The following is a 27234-nucleotide window of genomic DNA, read 5'->3' as shown; positions in this document are numbered from 1 at the left end:
TCCTCATCTAACCTCTGCTTTTTGTTGTTTTCGCACATTAACGTTTCATCTAAACAGTTTTTCAGCCATTTTGGACAAAGTTTATGTCGTGTTGATCTATTTGTGAGTCATTTTAGACACATTTGCGGTCATTCGGACATATTTTAGCCATTTGGACATAATTTGAGCCATTTAAGACAGTTTTTAAATAATTTTGGATACTGTTTTGAGGCATTTTGGACAAATCTTGACTCATTTTGGATATGATTTAAGTCACTACGGGCAGTTTGGGGTAATTTTGGAGACATTTGCAGTCATTTGGAACATTTTTTTGTCATTTTGGAGACATGTAAGTTCTTCTGGATCTATTTTCAGCTTTTTGGACATATTTTGAATCATTTAAGACAGTTTTAAAATCATTTTGGGTACTGTTTTTCAGGCATTTTTAAATACATCTTGATTAATTTGGGATAGGTTTTAAGTCATTTTGGAGAGTTTTGGGGATCATTTTAGACACATTTGCAGTCATCTGGGACATTTTTTGTCATTTTGGAGACACTAAGTTGTTTTGGACCTATTTTCAGCTCTTTGGACATATTTCGAGCCATTGAAGACTGTTTTAAAATCATGTCAGATACTGTCTTCAAACATTTTAGACACATTTTGATTCATTTTGGAGAAGTTTTGAGTAATTTTGGACAAGTCACGTTGGATGTATGTTTCAGTCTTTTTGCACAGTTTTTGGGTAATTTTGGAAATATTTTCAGTCATTTTAGTCCCTTTGCACAGACTTTTGCTATTGTGGGCAAATTTTGAGTAATCTAAGACAGTTTTTAAGTAATTTTCACCACCATTTCAAAACATTTTAGATGTGTTTTGATTAATTGTAGATGTGTTTTAAGTCAATTTGGACAAATTTTGACTTATTTTGGAGACATTTTCAGTCATTTTGGACTTTTTTGTGGGTAATTTTGGACACAATTTAGTTCCTTTGCACATACGTTTTGTTATTTTGGATATATTTTGAGTCATTTAGGACAGCTTTTTAATCATTTTGGATAGGTCTTGAGTCAGTTTGGACACATTTTTAGTCATTCTGGAAAATTTTCAGTCTTTTCTGACACCATTTAGTTTCTTTGCACAGATTTTCTTGTTATTTTGGACATATATTGAGTAATTAAAGATGGTTTTAAAATCATTTTCAAAACCGCTTTGAGGCATTTTTGACACATTTTGATTTATTTTGGGTAGGTTTTGAGCCATTTTAGACAAATTCTGAGTCATGTTGAATCTGTTTTGGAATCACTTTTTATAGTTTTGGGGTAATTCTGGACAAATTTGCATTCATTTGTGAATTTTTTTGAGATATTTAAGCTCTTTTGCACATATTTGTAGGTATTTTGGATGGATTTTAAGCCATTTAAGACAGTTTTTAAATCATTTTGGTGACCGTTTTGAAGCATTTTGGACACTGTTTAACGTAAGATAGTACATATCATGGCTATAACATTCTGCAGGAACAGGCTATTTGTGGTCTTCAGTATTAAATTTGAATCAGACTGAGGCTTTCTTGTCTAATTAAGGTTGCATCCATGTTTAAAATGGCACTTAATTAAAAAATACAGAAGGCCATGAAACTCAAACACGGTTTTGCAGTTTTTAAGGTTACATTTCCTTCTAAATATTACAGCAATGCTCCTGTTTCTGAAGTTTGCCTGGAAACAGAACCCAGCAGCTTTCTGCTGAGGCTCCCTGCTGTCAGTGAATGGACATTAAGTCTGAGTGATCTGAGGCTGCCCCCTGCTGGAAAACACATGGAAACACACAATTTCAGGGCCTTGTTTGCTCCCCGTTTTCCCTGCTTACCACCAATACAAATCTATTTATTTATACACCAGTAGATACTTCATGACAGTGGTTTCATTTACATATGTCTCATTATAGTATGTATCTAAATAATTTCATAAGGGTCACAGATTGTCGCAAACAGGATCAGTTCTAAAGCTCTCTCTCAATCCACAAGCTGTTGTTGTGGGTTTCTGCTGAAATTAAATATTACAGGGACTAGAGAAAAATGTTCACATGGTCCAGTGTTCTGCACAGACCTTCTTGACATCAGCAATGTAATTTTCAATGCATTCATTGTGAAGTTTACCAGCTATACAGACTAAATTTGAGCACTATACAAAGATGTATTTGGAAAAGTCGTCCTCTTTCAACCAAATGTTCCGTCTCAAATGACATTTTTTGCCAAACAAATGTCAAGATGTACCTCTCTTCAGTGGTTTTTGGTTGCTTTTTGTGATCTTAATGTTTTTGTTTTTAGATTTGATTTATTTTAGAATTTGATCTTACAATCACTTATCCTGCTTGTCGTGTTTTTTAATAGTTTCATATATCGCAATCATTTCCTCATTTGACCTTCGTTGTTTTCACACATTAACATTTCATTTTGGACAAAGTTTAAGTCGTGTTGCATCTATTTTTGACTCATTTTGGAGAAATTTGTAGTCATTTGGACCTATTTTTATCTATCTGTACATATTTCGAGCCATTTAGGATGGTTTTAAAATCATTTTGGAGCTATTTTGAGGCATTTTAGAGATATTTTGATTCATTTTGGAGAGGGTTTGACTCATTTAGGATATGATTTAAGTCATTTTGGGCAGTTCTGGGGTCATTTTGGACACATTTCAATCATTTGGAATGTTTTTTTTTTTTCATTTTGGGGACATTAAGTTCTTTTGGACCTATTTTTACCTACTTGGACATTTCGAACCATGTAAGAATCATTTTGGGTACTGTTTTGAGGCATTTTAGACACATTTTGAAGAGGTTTTCAGAAAGTTGGAGAGAGCTTAAGTCACGTTGGCTCTATTTTTAGTCTTTTTGCTCAGCTTTTGGGTAATTTTGGAAACATTTTCAGTAATTTTGGTCCCTTTGCACAGATTTGTCATTTTGGATACATTTTCAGTAATCTAAGACAGTTTATAAATCATTTTCTCCATTGTTTCGAAACATTTTAGATGCATTTTGATTCATTTTGGAAAACAAATGTCAGGATGTACTTGTGTTTTCGCAAACTTTATCCTGTTTTCTGTCTCGCTTAGCGGCACATATTTATTGTTGAATTTCATATAAGGTGTACAGAACTTGTGCTATATATGTTTTAAATGGTGCTATATAAATAAATTTGGAATAAGCTGGTTTAATTCACCATGTTGTAGAGTGAAATGGTTTAAAATACAAAGATTCAGTTGCATGCTATCTTTAAAATGTAGTTAGAAATAGTTTCACACTTATAAGTTCAATCAGAAACACCTTTAAAGAAATTGCAGATGCATATTTAAAGGCTTATCTAAGTGTATTACATACTCTATGTATATTAGAAACAAACTAAACTACATTTCCAGACAGAAAGAAGCCTACTGGTCACATAGAAATTCTTCTAATCAAAATTTGGAAAGAGTATGAATCATTTTTGCCATGACATTATAAATAAAAAATATTTTTAAAACATAGAAAAAGTTGTAAATGTAAATTTAGAATAAATAGTATAAATCATCATGTTGAACATAATGTCTTCCCATCTTTTGTTTTTGTTATTTCCAGCCAGAAGAAACTTAGAAGTAAAATAAAAGCTCACTATGAATGTAAATTTGGACATGGTGTTTTTAAATAGATGAAGAAGAAAGAAAAGAAGAAGAAGAAGAAGAAGAAGAAGAAGGAGAAGAAAACTTAAGTAACACATTTATATCATTTTCAGACAGAAAAAAAACTTACTGTCCACATAAAGCTTTGCTTTAAATCAAAACTTACCGTTTGGTATGAATACATCTGGACGCTGCATTTTAAATAAATTGCATATCATGTCATTTATGTCATTTCCAGCCAGATGAAGCCTACTAATCAAATAAAAATCAACTACAAATCTGGACATGATTTTAGATTTAACAGCAAACAAACAAATTTCCAAACAGAAAAAAATACTTATTTGTCACATACAAATATCTCGTTTTTGTCATTTTGTGTCCCATTTTTGCCAATTTGTGCCTTTCTTTGCCATTTTGTGTCCCTTTTTTTCATTTTGTGTCTCACTTTTGTTGTTTTGTCTTGTTTTTGTCATTTTGCGTCCCGTTTTGTCATTTTGTGTCCCATTTTTGTCATTTTGTGTCTCGTTTTTGTTGTTTTGTGTCCGCTTTTTGTCATTTTGTTTCTCATTTTTGTCATTTTGTGACTTATTTTTGTCATTTTGTGTCTTGTTTTTGCCATTTTGTCCCGTTTTTGTCATTTTGTTTCTCATTTTTGTCATTTTGTGACTTATTTTTGTCATTTTGTGTCTTGTTTTTGCCATTTTGTCTCGTTTTTTTCATTTTGCGTCTTATTTTTGTCATTTTGTTTTTTTCATTTTGTGTCTCGTTTTTGTCATTTTTTGTCTCGTTCTTGTCATTTTGTGTCTTGTTTTTGTCATTTTGTGTCTTGTTTTTGTCATTTTGTGACTTATTTTTGTCATTTTGTGTCTCGTTTTTGTCGTTTTGTCTCGTTTTTGTCATTTTGTGTCTCATTTTGGTCACATATCTAAATCTGGCATGGATCTGACTAGTTCAGGGTGTAACTGGAAGTGTAGTATTATTTCTGGCTCGTGTTTCTCTGGGTGGCGCTGCAGTTCTTATCTACGTGTCTCCAATAGTGAGAAATCCACTACAAATCCACCAGAGTCGTCACGGCTGTGAGTAACCGGCTGGAGTTATTCTGACGTGGGCTGCTGTCTGGAACAGCTGCCGAGCCGACGAGCCAGCTTCCCGGCGAGCCAGACACGGTTTACACGGCCTGAAAATCTGCCTTTTCCCGTCGGTAAGCAACACGTTTAGAGCTGGGGCCGTGAACGCACCTGGAGCTGGTTGTCAGTTTATCTCCAGATACTCAGCGACGATAACGTTATCTAGCGAGCTAATGCTAGCATTTAATAAGGCTAGCTAATGCTAACCGTTTGTTTTCCGTTCACTAAACCCATTAACGATAATCATTTAAGATCACAATCGATCGATATCTGCTCAACTACGACGTGTGAGGTGTTCGTTGTAGTTTTTGTAGTCGAATAAGAGCTCGTTTGGTCGACGACCGAGCTTGTTGAGGCGCTAGCTAGCTAACTAGTGCTGAGGTAATGATATGCTAATTTGTTTGTTGACTTCTCGTTTGTTTAGAAGCGGTTTTCTGTTAACTTGTGTTTAGTTTATTTAGCAGAAAAAAATGAGGCACTAGCAGTCAACACTGCTATTTGGCTTTTTCTTCTTTATTTTATGGTAACACAACTATTTCAGTTTGGTTTATAGCAGGAGTGTTAAACTCATTTTAGTTCAGGGTCCAATTTGATCTCAAGGGACCAGTAAAATAACAGCATAATAACCTGTAAATAACTCCACATTTTCCTTTGTTTTAGTGCAAAAAAGTACATTCTGACACTGTTCACATTTAAGGAATTATCTTTTTACAAAACATTATGAACAACCTGAAATTTCCTACGAAAATAAGTTTGATTTCAGCAACATTCAGCCTCAGTTTATCATTTCCACATTACAACTCCCAGATTACAGTGTCTACACACACACACACACACACACACACATATATATATATATATATATATATATATATATATATATATATATATATATGGTTCATAGGGTGCTATAAAAATGCTATATATACCTCTATATACCTGCTTATATGTTGCCAGTAAGTTAGCAAACACTGGTTAGGTCGTTAATCTTGTATGTAATGTTGAGGCTCTTAACCTTAATATTTACATTTGTCAAATAAAGCTGCATAATTTTGAATGTTGTAGAGTCTAAGCCTTAATATTTAGTCAGGTAAATTTGTATTTTATACTACTTGGTAGGGCTCTTAACCTTAATATGCAAGTTACTCATTATAAACTATATTGCAGGGTGATAATCTTAATATTTGAACTTACTTATCTACTCAAATTCAGTTTGCTTCAACAGCTGCTGTTTTACATGTGCTAGATAAATAACAGTGACTTGACCTTACTAATCCAGTATATTGAGCAGGATTTCTGATTTCAGAAAGTTTATTATCAAGCACATTTATGCTGCCTTTAAATGTTCAATTTCAGTCAGTATGTTTGACCTCCATATATTTTGCCCTTTCGAATAGGGCTGATTCTATGTAATTGCAATTTTTCTGACCAATATTACAATTTGTGGTGTTTTTTTACTGTATCAGTTCGATATTTATTGCGTTACCACAAGAGATGCCTTTAAAGTATTACGATCTGTTCTATATTCTAATGAAAGATGAGAACTGAAGGATATAAATTGCTTTTAATGTGGATGTATTATGTTTTGTAAACTGGATAGAGGCATCATTTATGACTTGGAAGCAGTGTTTAAGAATTACAAACTCAACCGTCAAGGTAAATAAAATAGTGATAATAACAAATAAACCCTGGATCAGCCTCTAGCTATCTGCGTTTTTTGAGAATTGCAGTTCTTAGATCGATTAACTGTTCAGCGCTGGTACAGAGGGAACTCGGCAGGTACGTGTCCCGGCCAGGAATGCGCTCCACAGGTGGAAGCAGCTGTGAATGTGCCGTGGCTGAGAGGACATGAATTGGATATTTGTAGATGCAGTCTCGCCCTGTTGCCTGCTACCTCATCTGATGTGTGATATATCCGTGTTAAGAGATGTGATACGACTCCGCCAGCTGAAAGTCATCCCACTTTGCCGCTCGGATCTGATAGGAACAGGCCCGAAAAGATTTTTTGTTACACTCCAAGGATCTCGCCTCGGCCAAGTTTTGCTATCTCTACGATCTTGATGTGAAGCTGTGGTTTTGCAGCTGTGCAGACTCTCTCCACTGTTGCTTAGGGATGCGGTTATTTTGAGCTTTTATATGCGTTTTTTCACACCGAATTTGTGGCAGGATGTGTGAAGATTGGGGCAAGTCTGAGCTTGTGGCAGTCAGGTGTTAAGTAGGGAGCTTGTTGGTATTTTTAAATGAATTCTTCTCCCATGGGTGCTGCGTGAGCACCTGGGGCTTGAACAAGGAAGAGAAACTAAGCCAGTGATTAACTAAACTGATATGGGACTTGCATTCATTCTGGGAAGTTCTCAGTAGGTGTGACGTAAACGGAAATTCACAGGTGATTGTCTGCTTTGCAGTTGTTAATTATGTTGTGTTGAATATGACACCCAAGGGCAACAAAGCACAGTGAAAACACTTAGCCTGAAAAGACGATCATGTGACTGTTCCTTTGTAGTTTTGCTGAGAAGGAGGACAGCTTTTCATGGGGACAGGGAGATGGAGCGTGAGGGGAGCGGTCATATAAATTACAGTTTCAGTCATGGACATGTATACGACGCTCAGCTGGGTGTGGGACAGCAGAGAAAGGAACGAGCTCAATTTAATGAGCACTTAGAGCACAGAAACAGCGCTCCTTTGGTCTGCTCGAACTCTGCAGGGAGACAGGAATGTTGTTATTTTAGGGTTGCTCACGCTGAGATTCAACCCAAAGAAGACGAAGTAACTTCTGGTAATGCTCACAAATGCTTTATTTTATGGTAGCACAACTATTTCAGTTTGGCTTATAGCAGGAGTGTTAAACTCATTTTAGTTCAGGGTCCAATTTGATCTCAAGTGACCAGTAAAATAACAGCATAGTATCCTGTAAATAACTCCAATTTTTTTCCTTTGTTTTAGTGCAAAAGAGTACATTCTGACAGTCTTCACATTTAAGGAATTATCTTTTTACAAAACATTACGAACAACCTGAAATTTCCTATGAAAATAAGTTCAATTTCAGCAACATTCAGCCTCAGTTTATCATTTCCACATTACAACTTACAAATCACAGAGTGTCTACAAAGGAACACAACATTTAGTCACAGCTATCTGGAACTGAGCCATATAGTATCTTATTTTATAATCAAAATGAATTTTAAAAAAAAGACAAAAAACATGACAAAATATTACAAAATTGAGACACAAAATGACAAGAAATGAGACAAACAGCACGAAACAAAGCAAAAAAAGGATAATTTGACAAAAAAAGTTATAAAATGACAGAAAAATGAACAAATGACAAAACACAAATGACACAAACGAGACTGAAAATGACAAAAGCGAGAAACCAAACGACCAAAAAATACACAAATGACACACAAAACAACGAATATGGCAAAACACAAAATGACAAAAATCAGACAAAAAACACAAGCAAGACGAAAAGGAAACACAAACTGACCAAAACGACAAAGTCAAACAAAAAAACAACAAAAGCAAGACAAAATATTACAAAAATGAGACACAAAGGAATATAATATTTTACTTGATCAAAACAACTTGTCATAGTCGGGAAATTATTTTCAACCCAAAGGAGACGAAGTAACTCCTGGTAATGCTCACAAACATTGTGATGAGAGAGTATGTTTTACTGTACTGAAAATAGCTTTGAGAATGTTTCTGTTAAACCTCAATGAATTTACCCACTTCTGCTGTGTTTTCTTTTTCTTCCTTCAGGCTACCATGAGGTGGTGACCCCGGGTCGGCCAGGCCGTGAAATGATTGCAGCTTGGCACAGAGAAAAGACGGAGCAGAGAGATTGAGAAAGAAGAATGGGCAGGAGCGTTTGCAGCTTCTGGCAAGGCATCTTCTCTACTGCAGTGCTCTACGGATCTCTGGCCCTGTTTACCTCCATCCTCCACAATGTGTTCCTGCTTTACTACGTGGAGACTTTTGTGTCCATCTACAAGATCGATAAAATCTCCTTCTGGGTGGGAGAGGTGAGTGAGAAACAAACCTGGCACTGTAGCTGTGTTAGTTAAGCACCAGTTTAGTCAAGTCTAGTGCTGCTAAGCATCACCAATGGTTTAAATCAGGGGTGTCAAACTCATTTTAGTTTAGGTTCCACATTCAGCCCAGTTTGATCTCCAGTGACCAGTAAAATCCCAGGATAATAACCGATAAATAACAACAACTCCAAATGTTTCCTTTGCTTTAGTGCCAAAAGGTTCACATTTAAGAAATTATCTTTTTACAAAACATCAAGAGCAACCTGAAATTTCTTCAGAAAAATAAATTCAGTTTCACCAACATTCAGCCTCAGTTTATCATTTCCACATTACAACTTCCAGATCACAGTGTTTACAAAGGAACACAACATTTAGTCACAGCTGTCTTGAACTATAGTATTTTACTTTATGATCAAAATGATAAAAGTAAGACAAAAAACAACAAAAACAAGACAAAATGTTACAAAAATCAGCCACAAAACGACAAAAAATGAGACAAACGACACAAAACAAAAAAGAGAAAAAAATTAGACAATAAAAGCTACAAAGCGACAAAAAAGGAAACAAACGACACAAAGAAGACCAAAAATGACAAAAGCGAGAAACAAAACAACAAAATGTGGACAAACAACACAAGCGAGACAAAAAAAACGACACAAAACATCGAATAAAGCAAAACACAAAATGACGAAAGTTGGACAAAAAGCAACAAAAACAAGTCAAAATATTACAAAAATGAGACAAAATGACAGAAGAACAATGAACAATCTAGTATTTTACTTTATCATCAAAACAACTTGTCATGGTCTAGAAATAATTTTAAATTTATACTTTTACTAATATACAATCTGCAGTTATTGTCTTCTCTGTAATGTTCACACTTTGAGGGCCACATTGGACCCTCTGGAGGGCCGCTTTTGGCCCGCAGACCGCATGTTTGACACCTCTGGTTTAAATTGTACTTAAGTCGTTTTTTAATATTTGGGTTGAAGAAAACTGGATGAGTCTGGTGGCTGACATTTAGATCCGTAGTCATCCAGCGTGAGTTGTTCCTGGAAGTTTGACAGTTTGAAGTATGAATAGTAAATTATTGCCCCTTTATCTGCCTCCTCTGCTGCTCTAGACGGTGTTTCTCATCTGGAACAGTCTGAATGATCCTCTCTTCGGCTGGCTGAGTGACCGCTCCTTCCTCAGCTCTCCTCAGTAAGTGTCTCAATCATCCTCCCTTCCTTCCTCATTTTCCTCGTTAATGTTTCCTCCACGTAAACATTTCAAATACTGCAGAAAAACAAGTTAATTACCAGGGTTGGTGCTACAACATTGTATACTTACATGTATACGGCAAAATCATATTAACCCTCGTGTCATCCTGCGGGTCAAAATTGACACGGTTCAAAGTTTGAAAATGTGGAGAACAAACAATATTTTCACAGTGAAACTTCTGATGTCCACATTTTCAACATTGTTGGGAAATTTTTGAACATTTTTTAGTGGAAAAAAAAAGAAATGTTGAAATTGTTTCTTGTTTCAGAAAAAAATCATCTGAGATCCAGCGAATTCTGCTGGATTTTGAATTCTGCTGGATTTTGGTTGATTTTTATGTGAATGTTCTTAATGAAAATACTAGAAGTTTTACTGATATATATGGAATCACTTTAGATATTGTTACAACTTGGCTCCAAAAGCCGCAACAAAACCAGCAGGACAACAATGGTGTGGTGACTAAAAACTGTTTATTGCCACGCAAAACAACCAAATGGGCATTAAAAACCAAAACAAAAACCCAGAATCATGCTGCTGGAGCTCCACATGGCAGCAGCTCCTGTCAGAGAGCTTGAATGGAAGTGGGAGAGATTAAGTGCAGCTGAGCCACTAGATCACAGGTGTGGCTCAATCAGGTGACGACTGGAATAGGCACACCTGGTGTGCAGGTGGAGGGTTGTCACAATATTTTTAGGATTTTTTTGGTAGATTTTTACTCATTTTTTGACAATATTTACAAGAATTTTCTTGCCAAATTTGGAGGATTTAAAAAAACAAAACAAAAAACTTTTAAGTGAAGTACTTTTAAGGAATTATTGGAATTTTCTTCCTGAAGGTTTTGCAAATTTTCAGAAATTTGGGGGATTTTTTTGCTGATTTTTTGGGTTTTTCAGTCAAGGAAACAATATTTTTGGTGCCCGTAAATGAGGACAACAGGAGGGTTAAATCTAAACAGAAAATAAACTAATTTGTGCCTCTGAGTGACTTTTTTTGTTTGTTTGGGTTGTTTTCCTGTTTGATTGTGTGATTATTGTGCAGTGTACACCGTGTTCTCTAAAATGTCACTCAAGGGCACTTTTGTAAACTTTTGTTAGGATTCTGCTTTCACAAACAAAAGAAAAAACTGAATTATTACCATTCTTACCTGGATAAGTGGCTTTTGTGCCTGGACAAATAAAGGACAAGTCCCTCAAAAATGTTAACCTTCAGCCCTGTGGCTTCTGAAGCTTGGATGTGACTAAAAAATAAGAATTGAGTTATATAGCTGATATATATTTTGTTCATCTCACGATTTAATACCTTCCAAGAACAAAGAAAAGGACCAAAAGTGTTGCCAAAAATGTGTCACTTCCAATTAGAAAACACAATAAAATGTGGCTTTGCTCACTTCCAGCTGGATGACATAATCAACCAATAAAATGTGGATTTCTGCCTCTACAGCTCCCACATTTATATGTCCGAAATCTCTGACTCAGATGTTTAAGTTCCCATGCACACCCAGACGTTTCTGATATAATCATTTATCAGCACCAGTAATGTCAGCAAGACACGTCAAAATTAACATGTCATCAGAGCCAGTCGTCAGCCACGATGCTGCATTTCTGTTTGCATTTCTGTACGGTTACATAAACTGATTCCGTATTATCATAAGGTGGTGTCATAACAAAGCGGATCATGTTATTTAGTTTAGAAGTTGTCGCCTCGTTTAAGTGAATGTCTGCAGTATTTACTCTTGGAGGTGGTGTTTCTGAGTCTGTGTACGCATGAGTGTTAATTAATATCAAAGACTTGTTTTTTAACGTTTTCAAAGATGTTTTTTCATGGGAAAATATAAGTTTTGCTTCATTTTTTATTGAAATATGCAAAAATGCTACGTGTCACTTATTTTTTGGAGCAAATCCAACAAACTGCCTCCTGCAAGTGACTGAAATCTCCTGTATTATTTTGCTTAAAAACCAAAATGTGCCCACAGGAGTGTTAAACTGTTTGACTGTTAATGTCAGTAGATGCTAATTCAGTGCAGTCGGGAAAATATTAGAAGTTAAAGATAAACAGTTGGTGCCGTTTAGCCTTGGCAGAAGAAGAAGTGGAAGTAGTGGTTGAAAGATGACATGTATCTTGGATTTATCCAGCTGTTTTCATATACAAGTGAATGAAAATGTCTCCAACTACTATGCAAAATGATCAGGAGATTATTTATTATTTGTGACAGGATTACATTTGACCCTCTCCTTCCCCTAAATGACAAATTTGCTTTACAATCTCTACATTAAATTGCACATTTAAGATTCTGTGTGTACATAATAGACATTCATGTAACCTCTTCCTTGACAATTTGTGCCAGAAACGTTGTGTAATAATCAGAACTTTGTATTTTTCCACCCAGGCAAGGCTCCCAGATCACATCTCCAGAGGTGGTGCTGAAGCGCCTGAAGGCCCTCTCCACAAATGGCCCTCTCTTCGCTCTGTCCTTCCTGGCCTTCTGGGTTGCGTGGGCCAGACCGGGCCTCCAGTTCCTGCTCTGCCTGTGTCTGTACGACGGCTTCCTCACCATGGTGGACCTCCACCACAGCGCCCTGCTGGCCGACCTCGCCGTGTCCGCCACCGACCGCACGCGCCTCAACTTCCACTGCTCGGTGTTCAGCGCTCTGGGCTCCCTCTCCGTCTTTCTGTCCTACTCGTTCTGGGACAAGGAGGATTTCTACTCTTTCCGTCTCTTCTGTGTGACCCTGGCGGCTTTTTCTATCTTGGGCTTTTTGTTGGTGTCTCGGTTGCTGCAGCGGCGCTTTAAGAAGGAAATCCGTCCAAAACAAGACGAGGCGTCGGCGCTTAAAGAGTAAGAGCTTGACATGGTATGGAAGTGAGTTATTTTGTGTTTTCCTCTCTCGCTCCTTTCACTTTCTTTTGCTCTGTTCCAGGCTGAGTGTTGGCCATGCTCCACTGACCAATCCGGAAAAACCTGTCACGATTGGACAGTATCTGAAGCAGCTGTCCAAACAAAAGAACTTCCTGTGGTTTGTGTCCATGAACCTTATTCAGGTAAGATAATAAAAATGTCCACTTGAAAACAGTAGGGATGACTGATATTATTTCAGCAGCCTCTTAATGTATTACTATTGCCAGCATATAATAAAGTATTAAAAAAAAAAAAAAAAAAACATTTCAAGTACATCGAATGTTTACCCAGTTGAGTCAGCTGCGCTCCTTCTCCTTTAAATGGAATAATAATCCTGTAATTGTGGAAAATATGTACAGGGAGTCCTCGATTTACAATGTCATTGACCTACGGCGTTTTGTCGTTACATCAAAACTCATTATGGGCTGGTCCTCGGTTTAACGTACGCCGTTTCGTCAGAACTGGTTACGTGGAACTAGTTGACAGACGGAGTGGATGAATACGTCGTCACGGCGCTATCAGACAGCTTTGTTTCCATTCTCTGGTTATACTCCACCTTGGATTGTGCTACATTCACTAACTTTCTGTCCTTCATTATGGCTCCCAGAGTAAGTCAGACTCTTCTGATGCTTGGAAGAAAAGGAAAGCGTCTCCATGGAAGTGAAATTAGATAGAATAAAACGCTGGGAACAGGAAGAAACACCGACCAACATGGGTCACATTGTAAAAACAGGTCAACATATTGTAGCGACCCTCTGTGATGAATGAGTGAGACTTTATCTGGTTCTCTGCTGGTTTATTGAACCTTCACACAGGCTACTGTGGACCGTAGTCAACACCAGAATAACTAGAAAAACCCCATAACTTAGCTCCAGAATTAGCCGCCGTTCCCAGCTCTCTCTACTGCTGACTCTCAGCCAATCAGAGGTGAGTTAACTAAACATGGCACGTTCACTGACATTAGGTAAATCTGGAACTGAACAATAAACATTGAAACCTCAACATCAACAACATCAGTCTGTTACAATATTCTGTTATCTTCTAGTAAAATGATTCATACATGCATGGAAGTCGTTGGTATTCATGACTTTATGAAGAACTGATCATATCGTGATGCATCGAACGGCTTTGTTTACATTTTCACCGGAGTTCCAACTTACGGTGAAAATCAACTTGCATTGATCCGTAGGAACAGAACTCTGATGTAAGTCGAGGACCTCCTGTATTTATATATACTAATATTTTGTGAAAATTGTGTCAAAACACTTTACAATCTGAACAACGTATCTTCAGACCCTTGGCTGCCCCTGAACCTTTGCAATTAATGCCTTTATCTTAGGGGACTTTATTGCCATTTTTAGAAAATCCTTATCAAAATGGTGTTTTTCTTTATTTTGTCTACTCAGTTGCGTTTTGTTGTTGTGTCCGTTCCCACTCCAGGTGTTTCACTGCCATTTCAACAGCAACTTCTTCCCTCTGTTCCTGGAACATCTCTTGTCTGACAACATCTCGGCCTCTACAGGTTCAATCTTACTCGGTAAGACGTCAGTAGGACTCAGTAAATAACCCAAACATTCTTCACAAGTCTTCTAAATCTGTGTTTTGTACAACAAGAGCTGAGTGACAGGCAAAATTAATAATGCAGTAAAGAAATAGTGACATTAAATGGGAATAAAAGTAAATGTTATAATAAGATAAAGTCATTTGATATTTTAAACTGAGTCTGACTTATATGTGTTTTTATTTTGCATAAATAGCACATTTTAGTTGCTGATGAGCAGGTGATTCTTCTCAGAAATCCAGCATTTTGAAGTCGATTGAATTGTGGCTCAAACAGATTAGATTCTTTTTTGTATTGATTTGCACTGTTTTTGGCTTCCCACTGCCTTTCTGTCAAAATGATTATTTTCTGCTGTTTTATCGTCTTTTTATTCACCACAGCTCTGCTTCTGCTCCCACACAGGCATCTCTTACATTGCCCCCCACCTGAACAACTTGTATTTCCTGACACTGTGCCAGCGTTACGGGGTTTACCAGGTTATCCGCTGGCTATTTATGCTCAAACTGGGACTTAGTGTGGCTATGCTGCTAGCAGGGGCTGACCACATTTATCTGCTGTGCATCTTCATTGCTAGGTACGGCCCTGCACACACATCAGCACACGCATCAGGCATCCGATGTGTGACGGTTCGCACTTCAGTTGGCTTGTTTTTTTATGATTTTGAAAGCTGAATACACAGTCACACACCCATCAGTAGAATCAGATTCGTCAGGGACTCTTTCTGTCACGGCTTGTTTCCAAGGTTAACTCGACGTTTGTTTCACGTTCTACCCAAATACTGAGTCAACTTGTGTTTTTTAACATGAGAAAATGTCAATTTTGCTTCACTTCGTGCCACTTTTACTGAGAATATGCAAAAATGTGGCCTGTGGAAATGATAAACTGAGGCTGAATGTTGTTGAAATTTCATTTATTTTTCTTAACAAATTTCAGTTTCTTCATAATGTTTTGTAAAAAAGATAATTTGTTGAATGTGAACTTTTTTGCACTAAAACAAAGTAAATATTCGGAGTTGTGGTTATTTATAGGTTAATATGCTGTGATTTTACTGATCTGGTCCACTGGAGATCATATTGAGCTGAATGTGGAACCTGGACTAAGATGAGTTTACCTCCCCTGCTGTAGATAAACAGTTGGTGCCATTAAACCATAGCAGAAGAGGTGCAATAGTGCTTGAAATATTACACTTCTGTTGGTTTCATCTTGTTATTTTGAAAGAAGTGACTGAAAATTATTCCAACCAATATGCAAAATGATCAGGAGATTAGGCCTGCATTTTACCCTCTCCTTATTTTTCAAATTAAAATCTGTTAATTTCATTTATGTGACCCCAAATGACAAAGTTGCTACACAATCTATACAAAATACAGCTTTTTAGGTGTGCAGAAAATAGACAGAAAATACTTCACTGTGTGATTCTCATGCAGTCTGTAAAATATGAGTGATTCATTTTTGTCTTGTTTGGATTCTGCTTTCTGAAGCAAAATGAGAAAACTAAATTGTTGTTTTTGTTACATGGATAAGTAGCTCTTGTACCTGAACAAATAAAAAGTAGATTTATTTCTCTAAAGGACTACAGTGACTAAAAACCGTTAATGTTGAGCCCTGCAGCTTTGCAGACACGGACGACTTGACACCAAATAACAACAAAATAAAAAGTGATTTATTTAGCAGGTGTGTTAGAAGCTTTTTAGTGCAAAGAATCGACAGAAAATACTGAAAAGGAAGAAGCCAGGACAAATGTTTTTCTTGCAGTTTGCTTCCATTTTAATATCATGCAGCAGCAGAAACAAAAACAAAACACAGCTAGAGGTGCTACAGGTTCAGTTTCACATGATCTGATGTGTTTTTGCACCCACACAGACACATCTAAGCCTGAAACCCCAGAGACAGCTCTCAACAAAAGCTTTAGAACCCACATTACCGCTTATAACTCTCTTAGACAGACTGTAACTTGACGTCTCTTCCTTCCAGTAACCGGGTGTTCACAGAGGGAACCTGCAAGCTGCTCAAGCTGGTGATATCTGATCTGGTGGACGAGGACTTTGTGGTAAACCGACGTCAGCAGGCCGCCTCCGCTCTGCTCTTCGGGATGGTTGCCTTGGTGACCAAACCTGGCCAGACTTTCGCCCCGCTCATCGGCACCTGGCTGCTTTGTGTTTACACAGGTACAGGCGGAAACTCTCAGCTCCCACAAGGACACAGATTGTGTTATTTTTAGACAAGGCTGTTCCAAGTTGCTGCAGCTTTTGTGTCTTTCTAGTGAAGTGTCAACAGGCTCTGCAGGCAGATTAGTAGAATTCCAGTTTTATCTGTGATCAGTGCGTACGTCGGTGGATGTATTAACTGTTCACGATGCTGAGCGGAACTTGAACAACAAGTTGAACTGGACAGAAAGGGAGTGTAGTGGGTTTAACCCTTGTGTCGTCCTGCAGGTCAAAATTAACCTGTTTTAAAGTTTGAAAATGTAGACAATAAAAATATTTTCACAGTGAAATTTCTGATGTCCACATTTTCAACATTTTTGGGAAATCTTTGAACATTTTTTGGTGGAAAAAAGAAAAGTTAAAAATGTTTCTTAAGAACATTCACAAAAATTTGTTTTTTTGTGAATGTTTTTAAAGAAACACTTCTTTACACATTTTTTTCCACCAAAAAATGTTGAAAATGTGGACATCTGAAATTCCACAGTGAAAATATATATATATATTTTTTTCTCTCCACATTTTCAAACTTTGAAATGGTTCAGTTTGACCCGCAGGACTACAGGAGGGTTAATGTTTGCAGGACAGTTTCCTTACAGAATGTGAAAGTCTGTGCACTGCTCTTCCCTCATGTTGGATTTCTGTCCCTCAGGTTACGACATCTTTGAGAGGGAGCCCGTGAAGGAGTCCGTTTCGATGTCCGACGCCGCCTCTAGCTCAGGGACTCCGCCTCTTCGCCTGGGCTGCTTCTACATGTTGGTGTTCGTGCCGATCACCTGCGCTCTGCTCCAGCTGGCCGCCTGGTCTCGCTTCACCCTCCACGGCCGAAAGCTGCAGGGGATCAAGATGCTGAGGCAGGGCGCCCAGCACGGCCACCTCATCGATGTCAAGGCCATATGAACCGAGGAGGGCTTCTCAAATAATCACTCTCACGAGCCCTTCGATGCGGTCTGAGAGGAGGACGAAAAGCTGCTCCGTCTTTTCCCGCAGCCTCCGGTGCAAGAATACGAACGATTACACAACACGTGGCTTTGCGTTCAGTGAAAAATGCACAGTGGGCCGAGAAATCCCACCGCTAGGAACACGAAACTACGATTTAGAGAAGTGAAATCTGCCTTATTTTTTGTATTAAAATGTGAAACTATATTTATATTTGAACCAATGACCAAAAGATAAAGTAAAAACCAATCAGTCCTTTCGGATGTTGACGGACCAAGGTGAGAAGTTTTATGTAGCGGGCCAAAGATGGGATGTCCTCTTTATAACTGTTCTAAACTAGTGTTGCTGCTCAGTCATATTTCAGTAGCATCAGCCTGAGAGGGCAGGTTTACAATAGTTAAGCTTTCTTTTATCAACAAGATGAAGAAACTGAAGGAAAACTACATTGTGTTCAGAGTGCTATAGATACTACAGAGCTGATTATTTTACTGTCAGAACGCCCTGCCAGTTCGACATTGACAACTGTATTTTGTAATATGTTCAGTATTTCTGATGTTTGTTTTGCACAAAACTGCCATTTGTCTGTTGTTCTTCTAACATTCTGATTGTGACTTACTCTGTGTGCCGTCGAGACGAGGATGGTAACCACACTGTCGCTTCACTTTTGTATTTTTCCAGATCACTACAAAGAATGTGAGACTTCTGTTGTATGTTGAGAGTTTAACCAAACTCTGCTGTGCCATAACGTGGTTACCGGAGACTTTTCTTCACAACAAGATTTAAAAAATTAAACATGGCTTTATTCTAATTTATTCTGACTGTTTTCTTTGATAGACAGCAAACCTGAAGTGTGACGTTGTTCGACGAAACAGTTATTTGCATTTGAACTGTGCACCAAAATGTTTGTGTGTCTAAATGACAAATGTAGGAGTTTAGAGTGTCAAGACTTCACTGCATGTGCAAAATAATTAGGACAATTATTTCAAGTTTAAAAACACGCCTAAAGGCATTACTTTATTTTAGGGGCTTGAGAAACTGGTACAGTCAAATTTGTTTCATTTCCCGTTGTAAGATGCACACTTTTGTCCAGCAGTGACTTCTAAACAACTGCTACTACTAAATTCTAATCTGGGGATAATTTTCTGTGCTATTCTTTGACATATAGGTTCAAATTTAGGTAGAATACACACAAAATCCTAACTAAAAAAGCTTTTAACCCTGTAAGACCCAAATATAGAAAAAAAAAGCAAAAAATAAACTAAAATTATAAAATGTAAAAAATAATGATAATATATAAACCCAAATATAGAAGAAAATGAGCAAAAACATGTGTGTGTGTGTGTGTGTGTATATAAGCAAAAAATAATACAATAAACAAAAAATTCTACATACATAAACCCAAATATAGAAGAAAATGAGCAAAAAACTAAAAATATGCATAATAATGCTAATATATAAATCCAAATATAGAAGGGAATATATATGTAATACAAATACAGAAAATTAACAAAAGCATCCAACTAAAAAATATAAATAATAATATGTAAACCCAAATACAGAAGAAAATGAGCAAATATATGTGTATATAAATAATTAGGAAATAGTTAATACTTAATAGTTAATACTTTAAAATATAAAATTGATGTATTTCTGCAACAGTGGATTTTACAGGGTTAAAGTGCTACACTGTAAGACATCATGAAGGAATTTCAAATCTACTTATCTTTTCTAGATCATTTAATGTCAATGTGAGTTTTGCTGATTTGGTGTTAAATGAACTAAAAAAAAGTCTAGTTTTTACTTTCAAACAAGTGTTTTATAATGATGAGTTGAATAAATGAGCATGAAATTAGTTCACTCAACTCATTAAGTTTATAAGAAGCTAACTGGCCTATGAAGAGGATGCTCTGTTAGAGGTAAGAAGTCCTTGGAGATTCTTGTTTTCTGGAGTTTGAGAAAACATGCTAGAAAATTGCTGTATGTCTTTAAAACATCTTGAATTAAGGTACGATAATTTTTATTACCCCATAATAATCAAAACTGTGATAAAGGTGATTTCTAGACTTAGCAATTGCATCTGTAGACTAATTTTAACTGAGAACAGCCTCACAGATTGTATTTACTCTAAAATTGCACCAATACTTGAGGCTGTATATTTTCAGTGTTAAATGAAGATGAAACTATTAGAATATAAAAAAGTCAACAGTAGAAGCAAGTTTGCTTGTAACCACTGGCTATAAAACTGGCTAATTCAACTTAAGATCTTGAATTTATTGTTCGTGTTTTGTAATGCTGGATTAATTTAATTCTTTTACACTTTCAAAAACCAGTAAGATGACTCAACTCCAGCACAGTTAACTCTTATTGTCAGGGCTGCAGGGGAAATTTACATTTCTTAGCTGAATGAGCTTAAAACTCATTACAGTTTAATGGGCAAAAATGAAGCATAAAGCCCCTAAAAATCATCACATTACCTATATGCAATACGAAGTTGGTCCATGCTGGAATACTGCTGGGTGTTCGGATTGTTTTGTGTGATGCTTTAACAGGAACATGCAGCATATAAACCCAAGGTTTAAACAATAAAGGTCTGATTTTGGTACTGGGAACCTTCAGTTGAGACAAGGCCTCTTCAACAAAACACTTTCAGCCCCTTTTAATCGGTAATGTACTTTAGTGGTGCACACTCTAAAACATCTAATCCACTTGCATTAACCACAGTCAACCTGTTATCTGGAGGTCCTGCTTGGTCGTATATTGAGGATTATAATTAAAGTAAACAGGTGTATTGTGTTGATTGGATACTATCTTCTCTTATGATCTTGAAGCTGCGATTAGTTCAACAAAAAGTGTGGTTTTCTGCCTCCCACATAATCGAAACATTTAAAACATCACTTGAAACCCCTCACATTTTATTTTTTGGGACTTAGGAAGCTTTAACTGTCTTTATTCCTCCCAGTCTTTCCAAACTTTGATAGACCAAACATGAGAGGCTGTGAATGGTATAATCTTCGCCGTTCGACAGGTAAGGTTATTTTTATTTATTTTTTTTACTATTAAAGCGCTTTATAGATGTTTGTTCTTAATATTGCAGATTTAACTTTAACAACTCATTGTGCACGGAAACTCTCCGTTTGAGGACAGCAGTAGCAGGAGGGTGTTTAGCCTCTAGGGGTCTACAGCGCATGCGTATGCCGTTCAGGTCGATTATTTTACCCTGTTTTCATTTTGTTCCTGTTTTTATTTCACTGTTGGGCTTTTTATTGAATCATTAAGTGATAATATTGATTTTTGCTAAGTTATAGAGCTAGCAAAACTTTCCACGCGCGGTTTGTTAACAGGAAGCAACACGCCGCTACCCATCATGCACTGCGCTCCAGATTTATTAGTTTTGTTAAAGCTTTATTTTGTGCTAAAACAGCTCGTTTAAAGATGATATTTTACCCGTATTGTTTGTTAATAAGAGTATATTATATAATAATCAGAATAATGTGTTCACGCCAGTCAGTAGCACCGTAAGTGTAGGTTGTATGTCCGTGAATGACTCTCCCCGCTGAGGCGCTGGTTAGTTGTACGCTCATGTTTCTCTTCAGATCGTATAAATCTTTCGCCTTTTACTAAAGATTTCCGTGGAGAGGAACAACATGAGTTCAATCTAATTTTTTGATGCCCTGCCTTGTGCGGGGCTTCTAAGACTGTAAAAGTAAAATGAGTGTTTAAAAACCTACTGAAGGTTTATGTACCGCATGTACGTTGTATGTCTAGACTCACGTTGCAGGAGTCACGTTACGTCTCATTACGTCAGTGGCTGATGAAAGCGGACATACGTAAGCGTCATAAAATCAACACAAAGTTCACCCAGAGCTGAAAAAACAACATATAAAGTAAAATAATACTTCTTGTCCACATGCTTTTTCCTACTTATTAAACGTTTTTTGCTTCTAAAAGTTATTAGTGTTTGTATTTATTAATATTCAAGTGTTTTTTTTCATTACAACTGATCTTTTTCTTAATTTCACCTCAATTTTATCTTGTTTTGTTTGGTCTAACTGTTGTTATATTGCTGTCTGTTATCCTGCGTTGTCTGTCCAAACCCTCCGTAAAAGAGAAAACTTTTCTATTATCATTATCATCATCTTCATCATCATTATTATTATTATTATTGATATTGTTGTTCTTGATGCTGATGATTTAAGTCCAGTTTATGTTAACAGTGGCTAATGTTAACATAAATGGAACTTACATCATTAGCATTATCTCAGACCGTAATAAAATTTGAACAGTAATATTTGCACTGCTGCCTCTTATTATTATCATTAGTATCATTATTATTGTGTTTATTGCTGCTGTAATAATTTAAATTTCCCCGGTGTGGGAGCAATAAAAGACTATCTTATATTTACTGGTAAAAATGTCCATATTTCTCTTTACACATATGAAGAATTTCCCTCATTCATAACATCAGTTTTCATTTTTGAAAAAAAGAAAAATACAAGAATCCCTAAAAAAAGGACAAGATTAGCTTAATCCGGATAATTTCCCTAAACATTCTTTGCTTAAGATGCTAAACGTCTACCCAGAGTGTTATTTTCTAAAAGCAAGTTTACAAAGAGTGAAAACAACATATGGCTAATTGCACTGGGACAAAAACATGAGTAATTTCAGTGAAGAAAGATATGACTAATTTAATTTTCTGATCCACATAAATCCCAAGAATGCTAAATATCTAGTCTACATTTGAGCAATTTGTTTAAACTTGTTTGAATAAACCACGGCTGCTCTATTACTAATGCAATATTTAGGTAAATCTTATCTTATTCTAGATTAAATCTCGATAAAAGTCTCCCCAAAAGTGTTTTAAATGGTAATAAACACATCTTGTTTTGTATTTCTGATACTGTGAGCATTCTTTGGAAATGTCTTCTTGTATTTGACATAAACTTCCAACAGAGGGTGCAACCAGGCAACAAACATGCTGAAGCAGTTTCCATTTTACAGCTCAAATAACCACAAATGCATCATTGTGCTTTGTATGTGCATATCAGCCTAAAATAAATACAAATAATGACTATATTTCTACTTTAATGTGGAGAAAAAGTGTTATTTTTGCATTTTAATGAACATTTGTTGTATTGATTTGTTGTTCAGTGTTGCCATGCTGTTATGTCACCATGAATCACTGCCCTGTCACTCCGTCCAGCCCATCAGCGAGGTGCCAGAAAAAGAATGCACATATCAAGAATGCACTGGGAAGTGTGGTTAAAGTTAGACTTCCCATTTCTCGTGGCTTCAGCGCTGCAAAGTCTCACCGGCTGCTTTTTTGTTAGAGGTGCTCAGAACAGGAAATAAGAGCAAACAGAGCGATGCTGAACGCTACAGCTGTTTCTTTAGAAACAGCAACGCTTCAACACTTCATCCAACGACGGGGAGTTTTTGGAAACAAAATCAGGCAAGTAGTCAAATTATTATCCCTCGTTCGGACTTTAGTGTGTTAAATTTCTTCTTTCATTATTAGGTTTGTTTTTTTATTGGCATTAAAGTGTGTTCTAATTCATTTCCAACATGCTTCTCCTTTTGTAAAATGAACAAACTGAATATGAACTGTGAGGTAAATTTAACTTCATAATGAATAAGAGAACTTAGCACAGTATAGTTAAACTCTTTATTTTCCTTATTCTATATTCCTTTGCATTTTTTAACCCTCCTGTTGTCCTCATTTACAGGCACCAAAAATATTGTTTCCTTGTCTGAAAAAAATCCAAAAATTCAGCAAAAAATTCCACAAATTTCTTAAAATTTGCAAAACCTTCAGGTAGAAAATTCCAATAATTCCTTAAAAGTTTCCCTTAAAAGTTTTATTTTTAAAAAAAATCCCCCAAATTTGGCAAGAAAATTCTTGTAAATATTTTCAAAAAATGAATAAAAATCTTCCAAAAAAATCCTAAAAATATCTAAAATGATTCCATATATATCAGTAAAACTTCTAATATTTTCTTAAGAACATTTACATAAAAATCAACCAAAATCCAGCAAAATTTGCTGTATTTTGGTTGATTTTTATGTGAATGTTCTTAAACATTTTGAACATTTCTTTTTTCCACCAAAAAATATTCAAAAATTTCCCAAAAATGTTGTAAATGTGGACATCAGAAGTTTCACTGTGAAAATATATATATTTTCCACACTTTCAAACTTTAAAACGGGTCAATTTTGACCCACAAGACGACACGAGGGTTAAGGAATTTTACAGTACATGTACGATTTTAACATGCTTAAGTTGATTCACATCTGTTAAAAAATGTAAATATTATGGGATATAACTGCAACAAAAGCACAAAATTACACTTATTGCATCTGAATTAGCCCTTCCCATCACATTCTGTTGGTTTTATATTTATTTTTGATATATTTTCTGTCTTAAATGTGCTTCAGGAGACAATAAAACACCATTAACACTCCAAGTGCTTCATGGATGAAATAATGCCCAAAAAGACAAACTGAGATTGGCAGGTGACGTCGCGCTGACGCTGAGCAGAGGTTGGTGCAGACTTCCTGTTCTGTGGCAAAGTGTTTTTTCAGTCAGCAGCTTTAGCTGTCTGTGAGCAAGTTCTGGTTGAAGCTGTTTTGCAGCAAATGGAAAGCAGCTTCCGGTCTGATTCTGTGCACAGAGAGTCTTAACTCCAACATCAGACATTCTTGTCAATCAGCATTCTCATGATAAAATCAAACGCTACGGTGGTTGGATTACTGGACAAGCCCACAGGGAACAGAGACTTTAAACAGGTCCTCAAATGACTGTAAACAGGTGAAAAAACTGCAAAAAATAAGCAAAGTAACAACAGAAGGATCCAAATTATGTCAAAACAACTAAAAACTGGTCACAAAAAGGTGCAAAACTACAACAAAAGAGACACAAAAAAAACTCTAAAATGTCATTTTCAGTCTGGAACCAGTTTCCGTGTCTGTCCTAAAGTTTATCCATATAAGTCAAGGCAAGTCAGTATTTCCAGTATACAGCAGAAGTGAGTCCACCCCCTGTGCTGAATCATTTAAATACCAAATGATTCCATGCAGAAGTTACTTTACAGCTAAATTTAACAGTAGGGTGTCTTGTGCAAAAATACAAAAATTCAGGCCCCGCAGTGGGAACTCGTTGCATCAAAAGTCAGTTCAAATAGTTTATTTTTTCCAACACTTAATATTTCCACCTTTATTTATGAAGGATATCATTGTTGCATAGATGTTGGAAGACTTGTGCTGCTCTATATTTCTCTTTAACCCTCGTGTCGTCCTGCGGGTCAAAATTGACCTGTTTTAAAGTTTGAAAATGTGGAGAAAAAATACATTTTCACAGTGAAACTTCTGATGTCCACATTTTCAACATTTTTGGGAAATCTTTGAACATTTTTTGGTGGAAAATAAGAAATGTTAAAAATGTTTCTTAAGAACATCCACATAAAAATCAACCAATATCCAGCAAAATTCGCTGGATTTTGGTTGATTTTTATGTGGATGTTCTTAAAGAAAATATTACAAGTTTTACTGATACATATGGAATCACTTTAGATATTTTTAGGATTTTTTTGGAAGATTTTTACTCATTTTTTGAAAATATTTACAAGAGTTTTCTTGCCAAATTTGGGGGATTTTTTTTTTTAAAATAAAAGTTTTAAGGGAAATTTTAAAGGAATTATTGGAATTTTCTTCCTGAGGGTTTTGCAAATTCTCAGAAATTTGGGGAAATTCTTTTGCTGAATTTTTGGATTTTTTCAGACAAGGAAACAATATTTTTTGGTGCCTGTAAATGAAGACAGCAGGAGGGTTAAAACACCCCAGAGATGTTCGATTAGATTCAGATCAGACGACACACTCGGCCAGTTTTAGCTTTTTTTCTTCGTGTGCTTTAGATGGTTCTCATGTTGGAATATTCCTCCGCTGCTCAGCTTCTGCAGAGTGGGAGTCATTTTTCAGTATAAATGTCATCTCTCCAACACCTCTTGCTCCCCTGCAGCCTCGTATCATCACACCTCCACCTCCGTGCTTCGCTGTCAGGACGATGCATTCACTGTTGGATCCCGTCTGAGCTGAACTAATTTATCTGTGTTCCCACTGTTCATCAGGCTTCTTTCAGATCCTTTAGCAAAGCTTCGTCTTGCAGTTTTTGTTTTTTTTTTACCAAAGAGCAAGAAAGAGTGTTTTTCTTGGATGTTGTCCGTAGAGGCTGACATTATCAACTGTCCTCCACAGTGTCTGAAACTCTGGCTTCCATTCATCGTCTCTTCTCCACGCCTGAAGCATTTGCTGCAGTGTTTTTCACAGCTAGATTGGGCATGTACCACCCTGTCCATGGCTTTATTTTAGAAGGACAACCACCGTGGCTCTGATTAGTGGCACTATGACTCCTCCTGATTAAAGCTGTGACTGTGTTTCCACTGGTTTTAATTGGTCGCCAATCTTCTTGCATTCTTTTCCATCTTGGTGAAGCCTCACAAGAAGATTTTCCAGTTCTTCTGGCAGTTCTTTTCCATGTGGAGCCATGATGTGGACATGCAACTGTCAAAGCAACTCTGATTTCCACTTTTACCTCCTGTACCAAGTCTGAATTACCTGCCTAATGTGTTTCTTTAAAACTATATAGTACAAGTAGGACACTGTCCATATCATTATTTTAGAAGGGTGACTTCTGCAGCCCTGATTAGTGACACTATGACTCATTTTATACCTCCTGATTACTGCTGCAGCTGCTTTTCCTCTGGTTTTAATTGGTCACCAGTGTTCTTGCATTCTTTTCTACCTTGGTGAAGCCTCATAATAAGATTTTTCAGCTCTTCTGGCAGTTGTTTTCCATGTGGAGCCATGATGTAGACATGCAGATAGACACAGTGTACATGTCCAGAAGGTTCTGGTGCTCACAGCTCATTTTAGAATCATGTTCATGCAGGTAGACCAATTAGAAATCACATTTTTCTTCAGTTTTGTCTCAATAAACACAGGTTTATTCACTTTTTTTGTACAGAATTTCTACTTTGGACCCTTAATTTTCAATATTGTGTCTGCCTAAATAATTTGTTCTATCAAAGCAACTCTGATTTCCACCTTTAACTCCTGTACCAAGTCTGAATTACCTTCCTGACGTGTTTCTTCAGAGTTATATTGTACAAGCAGTGTACTTTCCATGGCATTATTTTAGAAGGGTGACTGCAGCAGCCCTGATTAGTGGCACTATGTCTGGTCCTATACCTCCTGATTAAAGCTGTGATTGTGTTTCCACTGGTTTAAAGTAGTCATTGATCCTCTTGCATTCTTTTCCATCTTTGTGAAGCCTCACAATAAGATGTTCCAGTTCTTGTGGCAGTTCTTTGCCATGATATAGACATAAAGACAGACACAGCAGTCAGGTGCACAACTGAGAAGCTTCTGGAGCTCACAGGTCATTTAGACCAATTAGAAATCACATGTTTATTCAGTTTTGTCTCAATGATCATGTTTATTTACCTTTGTTGCACCAAGTTCCTGCTTACAGGCCTGTATTTCCAATATAGTCTTTCTAAAGTATTTGTTTTTGATTGTTCAGCAAA

At 36.6% G+C, this 27234-nt stretch overlaps 1 protein-coding gene and 1 non-coding gene across 2 annotated transcripts; both read left to right on the top strand.

Moving 5' to 3' along the window:
• The first annotated feature begins 4675 nt into the window (after positions 1-4675).
• Positions 4676-18464, top strand: mfsd13a (major facilitator superfamily domain containing 13A). The gene is made up of 9 exons (XM_023291128.3): positions 4676-4833; positions 8522-8784; positions 9917-9996; positions 12443-12892; positions 12975-13095; positions 14393-14489; positions 14916-15087; positions 16488-16681; positions 17370-18464. The coding sequence occupies exons 2-9, from the start codon at positions 8617-8619 to the stop codon at positions 17615-17617; spliced, it is 1530 nt and encodes a 509-aa protein (XP_023146896.1). The 5' UTR covers positions 4676-4833; positions 8522-8616; the 3' UTR covers positions 17618-18464.
• Positions 18465-21230: 2766 nt separating this feature from the next.
• On the top strand, positions 21231-21344 carry LOC111582457 (U5 spliceosomal RNA). The gene has a single exon (XR_002747322.1). It is a non-coding gene; the product is annotated as a U5 spliceosomal RNA (small nuclear RNA).
• Positions 21345-27234: the final 5890 nt, after the last annotated feature.

Source organism: Amphiprion ocellaris, chromosome 18 (assembly GCF_022539595.1).
Source record: "Amphiprion ocellaris isolate individual 3 ecotype Okinawa chromosome 18, ASM2253959v1, whole genome shotgun sequence".
Classification (NCBI taxonomy): Eukaryota; Metazoa; Chordata; class Actinopteri; family Pomacentridae; genus Amphiprion; species Amphiprion ocellaris.
Note: the sequence above shows the minus strand (reverse complement) of the source record. Positions and strands in the feature narration are given on the sequence as shown.

Coding starts and splice junctions, on each gene's coding strand:
- mfsd13a (XM_023291128.3), top strand. CDS start 8,617: ATGGGCAGGAGCGTTTGCAGCTTCTGGCAAGGCATCTTCTCTACTGCA. Junction 9,997..12,442: donor TCCTTCCTCAGCTCTCCTCA/GTAAGTGTCTCA, acceptor TTTTCCACCCAG/GCAAGGCTCCCAGATCACAT. Junction 14,490..14,915: donor TACAGGTTCAATCTTACTCG/GTAAGACGTCAG, acceptor GCTCCCACACAG/GCATCTCTTACATTGCCCCC.